This window comes from Pteropus vampyrus, unplaced genomic scaffold (assembly GCF_000151845.1).
Source record: "Pteropus vampyrus isolate Shadow unplaced genomic scaffold, Pvam_2.0 Scaffold6, whole genome shotgun sequence".
NCBI classification, from domain to species: Eukaryota; Metazoa; Chordata; class Mammalia; order Chiroptera; family Pteropodidae; genus Pteropus; species Pteropus vampyrus.
In genome coordinates this window covers 2273634-2278366 of record NW_011888787.1, presented here as the reverse complement: position 1 = coordinate 2278366, position 4733 = coordinate 2273634, and the positions used below count along the sequence as shown (strand labels likewise).

Genomic DNA, 4733 nt, shown 5'->3' with positions numbered 1-4733 from the left:
GGCAATTTTTTAAATATTTTTTTTCATATAATCACAATAACCCTGTGATATATTAATGATAAAAGTTTTAACTATGTTTAAGTTTTAACTGCATAGTTAATAATTACATTTTAACCAATTAAAAAATGCACTATATTTATTAACGTAAGAGTGGACTAAGAGGTTTAGGATATTTTGAAAAACAAGGGTTGAAATAATGAGGACTTAACCGAATAACAACACTCAGTAACAAAGTTTAATTAACCCAACAACTTAGATGTTAAACAGTTTTTCAACTGAAACAGGGAGGAAATCAAATAATGCATCTTGAATCATTTTTAAGGTTTATACGGGCTCAGTAGTGTCTGTGTGTATGCGCACTCACACTCACATTTACCTACCCAAAGGCTCAGGCTGGAGCGGAGTCTTCAGGCTGGTCTCCTCGGACAGCCCTCTATTATCGGGGTCTAAGGGTTTCTCATTATTCGGGTTCAAATGCTCCATATTGTCAGCATTAGGCTGACTATGATCTGAAGGTTCTTTATTGTTCTCGTCACCTTGCACAGACGTTGCCCAATTCTGATCCGTCAACAATACTTTGACTTTGGTTTCAATATCTAATTGGTGTAAAGAGAATCTATGAGCTACGATGCTAGAAAAATCGACGACCGTAAAACGCCAAGAATGCCTTTTGTTCCCTCCATGCGGTGTACCTGTTTGGTGCTTGGCCTTTTCGTTGTTCATTTTTGTGATGTACTGCTGCCTGATCTGTTTAGCGAATCTGGCAGGGTTGTCCCATGGTATGTTGAACATCTCGGGATCTGTCCCATACATCATCTTACAAGACTTCAGGGTCCCTTCTTCATCAACCTCCGAGAGCTTTAGGCTCTCGAAAGTAAACACTTTGAAGGCTCGTTCTACTTCATTCCAGCTCAAGGCTTCTGTAAGAAAGAGCGACCTGTGCTGCTAGGAATGCTCTTATCACCACATGCTACAGCACTGCCCTGGGGCACCAGGGGGTCTGTCCACCAGAATGACAGGGGAGTCACGCCATGATGAATGTTGAAGCGACTTTAAACATGGCCTCCACGATTCTGCACCAAGTATCAATCAAAGGTACCTAATAATAAGAAAGCTATACAATCTAGATATAATTTATCAAGATAATGCTCCCCAATTGCTTCATAGCTTAATCAATATTAGGTGTCCAAACTGATTCACATGTACTTTCCAACGTACCATATTGGTTGAATATGGCTCAAACTTATCTTTTTTAAGCAAAGGCACTTTGCTGCTGTTGTAATTTAAAACAGAAAGATCACTTGCGCCTAACATATGATGTTATGTTCATGGGGACTCAGAAAAGGCCTCTCCACCCACGTGAACTGGTGCGGTAATTCCCATAATTGCACTTCACTTCAGAGGTTACAGCTTTCACTTGGCTCTATTCATTTGCATATTTACTCTTTTACACGTCAGTGTATCTATCCGCTCACTCACTCATTCTCTTGCTCAATTGCTCACTCATTTTTGTTTTCTATGTATCATTTAGGGTTTGTCATAGGTGCCTGAGATTCAGAGAAAAGGATCTGGTTCTTGAGCTTTAGAAGTTTAAGGTAGAGGGCTGGGAGGTAGGTATTAACAAATAACCATGTACGTCGATGTAAAAATATTTTGTAATTTGCTTAGAGTTAGAGAAGAAGAGAGAAGGAAGAATCCTTTTTTCTGGGTCAAATGTTTTCTTGTCAAATAAAGACGTCTATGTAATTTCTTTCTCTGCCTTACAAGTAGGAATGTATCTGCATATTGCCTCGAATGGGAATAGTGTTTGTTTTAGGAAAGAGGTGTCTATACCATAAATTCCCGGGGGAGTCTGCAGGGAGAAGCTAATGAGCCCACTTCCCACTGTCTTCTGAGAGCATAAAATGGCCCCTCTTGCCATGAGAGGAGGTTAACGTGAATCGACAGTCTCGGTACCACGTCTCTCAACTAGGACGGGGTTGCCTTGTCATCTACAGTGATGTCGATGAGGGGCGGGGAAAAGGAGAAAATAAGAGATTGTTTTTGTGGTGGAAACACAGTGGAAAGAAAACTCAGTGCATCACACTGAGGGATGTCTCCCACTGTAGCTGTCATAGTATTGCCGATGACATTCTTCAAGGTAAACATCCACAGTCAAACAAAATGCCCGCCTCAGCCTCCGAAAGGTCTTTCAACAGGCAAAGTACTTTTTGTAAACAGGTATGTAATCTAGTCCCAGATGACCATACATGAGTGATTTTTAAGGTAAGACAAAGCAATGTACTCACCATTTGTACAAAAGTGCATGAGCTCATGAATTGTAGCTAGACGCTTAGTGTGGTTCCACGGTGGGGGCAGAGGGAATTCGAGGAGTTCCCACAGTGGCAACCTGGACTGCATCTCCTGCTCGATTTGCACTGGATCAAAATTCTTCTGGTCCTGATGAAAAACAGCAACATGACAGAAGACATTAAAGTATGCTGTCAAGCACCTCATGCATATGGAGAAGGGAGAACACGATCCCTTCACTCTCATTATTCGGGAACGGGGGAAATCACTGTTAATTGGGGAAGACAAACTATTGGTATTTTACTGACGGTCAAATAAGCTAGTTCTCACTTTGCCAGAGGTTCCTGGTGCAGAGAAATGACAGATTCTTTACTCGTAGTGACGAACTGCCAAAGTCTCATATATATTCATCTAACCCTTCTGAGATTTTTTTTTTCTGGCCTCCACTACATATTAGCAGATATTTAAAGCAAATAACCATAAGGTTTTGATGCAAATTTGGTGTAGGCACAATCACTTTAATGGTTAATTGGACCACTATAATGAGACAAGTTTCCTTTGCTGACATAATTTCTCCCTTATCCATTTCCATTTTCTGAGATCTCACTTTGTCAGCAGGTATCCATTTTGTATATTACTTTAATTAGCGTTGGTAAAGCTGTCAAATTAAGATTTCTTTAACCGAATAATTACAGTTGGGCTTTCTTGCCTCAGTTGTCCTCAGAGTAACCTGATTGTTATTACCTTCAGTGCGTACTTCCTGTGGGTGAGTGTATCATGATAGTTCACTAGCAGAGGGCCTTTGGGCATTGCTTTGCTCTCCTTTTCTTCTTCAGATAAAAATAGTTCATGGAGATTCTATTCAAATTGAAACAACATCGATTTAACGAGAAAATTCAAATTCTTTTCAAAGCACATAAGCGCGCTGGCTGACTCACGCCTTCTGACCTTTTTCTCCCTGTCCGTGAGACAGAGGGAGGGCAGGATGGACACGATGTGGGCTGCGATTCTGTGGTCCAGCCCATCGGCTCTGGGCAGCAGCTCCACCAGGCTGGGTGGGACAAGGTCTTCTTCGGTTGCCACGACCTGGTGCGATAAGAGTTGGGAGGGAGTGGTTTAGAGGTCAGCTCTTCACCGCTAGTCATGTATTTCATTGGTCTAAGTTAAAACAAGGCAGTTTCCACCAATAAAGCACAGTGATTCTACCAAATGGCAGCGTAATCACCAGTGACTCCAAAATAAAAGGAAAAATGTTTACAACCCATGCATTAAAGTAGATATAATTTTAATACATGTGTTAGGATAACACCAAATATAAATGGTAAACAGGAAAATTTACTATGATAGGAATCAAAATAATGATGTAAATTTTTCTTAATGATTTACCTTTTCTTTTAAAGCACTCAAAAGTGTGCTCGCACACCTCTGGATTCAATAAATGTTTATGGAGTGCCAACCACGTGCCAAGCACCGTAAGATCAGTAAAAGGTAATAGTCTCCTTTATGTGAAGAAAGTGAAGTCTAGAAAAATTAAATGCCTTGCTCAATTTTACCCGGTGAACAAAGAAGTTGAAATATAGTCAAGACAGGCACCTGCTCTACAGTTTCTCTCTTCGCTTATCCTGCGATCATCTTCTATGGTTTCACTCCCCTCTACGGGGTTTCTCAACCTTGGAACTTAAAACATTTTGAACTCGATAACTATTTATCATGGAGCCCGTTTCGAGCACTGTAGGGTGTTTAGCAGCATCCTTGGCCTCTACCTATTTGATGCCAGCAAAAATTTCTCCATTTATTGCCAATGTCCCCTGGGAGGACACTACAAAATCACCACCTTTTGAGAACCAATGGTCATAGACCGAAAACAAAATAGCCTCATCCTTTACCTTGTGTCAACTCCTTACTTTCAAAAGGGTGACTCATGTCTCCACTTTCGATCTTCCGACCAGTTCCAATCATAAAGGATCATTCGAACTGTTCCTTCTCTGAAATTATAAACTCTAACATCCCATTCTGTAAACTGCCATCCCATTCTTCTTATATTTCATCCCCTTACTTTCGAACCTTTATTTAGCCAGCATGAGCCTATGATTGGGTGCCTTCTGTGCGTCAGGCACTGAGCTTATCAACTATCCCCTTTGGTGCCTGGAATATAGTAGATGGTTAATAAGTGTTTGTTGCTTTGAGTTGAGTTGAATAAAATAAGAAAGATTAAGATAAAGAAAATGATGATACTGGAAGCTCTAAGGGCTTTTGAACTTTTACAAATTTATTGATATAATAAAACCATTGGTCTTGCAAAAATCTTATGGGGTAAATAAAGGTAAATATGAGTGTGCTTACCTAATAGGTTAGAAAACTAAAGCAGTCAACAAACATAAAAATATATACTGGAGGTAACAGACATGATAGTGTCTGAAAAAACTTTAAATTAAATGTTTTAA

General features: G+C 40.1%; 1 protein-coding gene across 1 annotated transcript in view; it reads right to left on the bottom strand.

Annotated features, from left to right (window-relative positions):
- Positions 1-4733, bottom strand: part of SPAG17 (sperm associated antigen 17) — a 162099-nt gene that overhangs the window by 82997 nt on the left and 74369 nt on the right. Inside the window, exons 10-14 of the mRNA XM_011368749.1 lie at positions 3238-3375; positions 3034-3147; positions 2289-2439; positions 693-920; positions 381-596 (exon numbers count right to left, since the gene is read on the bottom strand). Of these exons, the coding sequence (XP_011367051.1) occupies positions 381-596; positions 693-920; positions 2289-2439; positions 3034-3147; positions 3238-3375 (847 nt within the window). The remainder of the gene's footprint in view (positions 1-380; positions 597-692; positions 921-2288; positions 2440-3033; positions 3148-3237; positions 3376-4733) is intronic.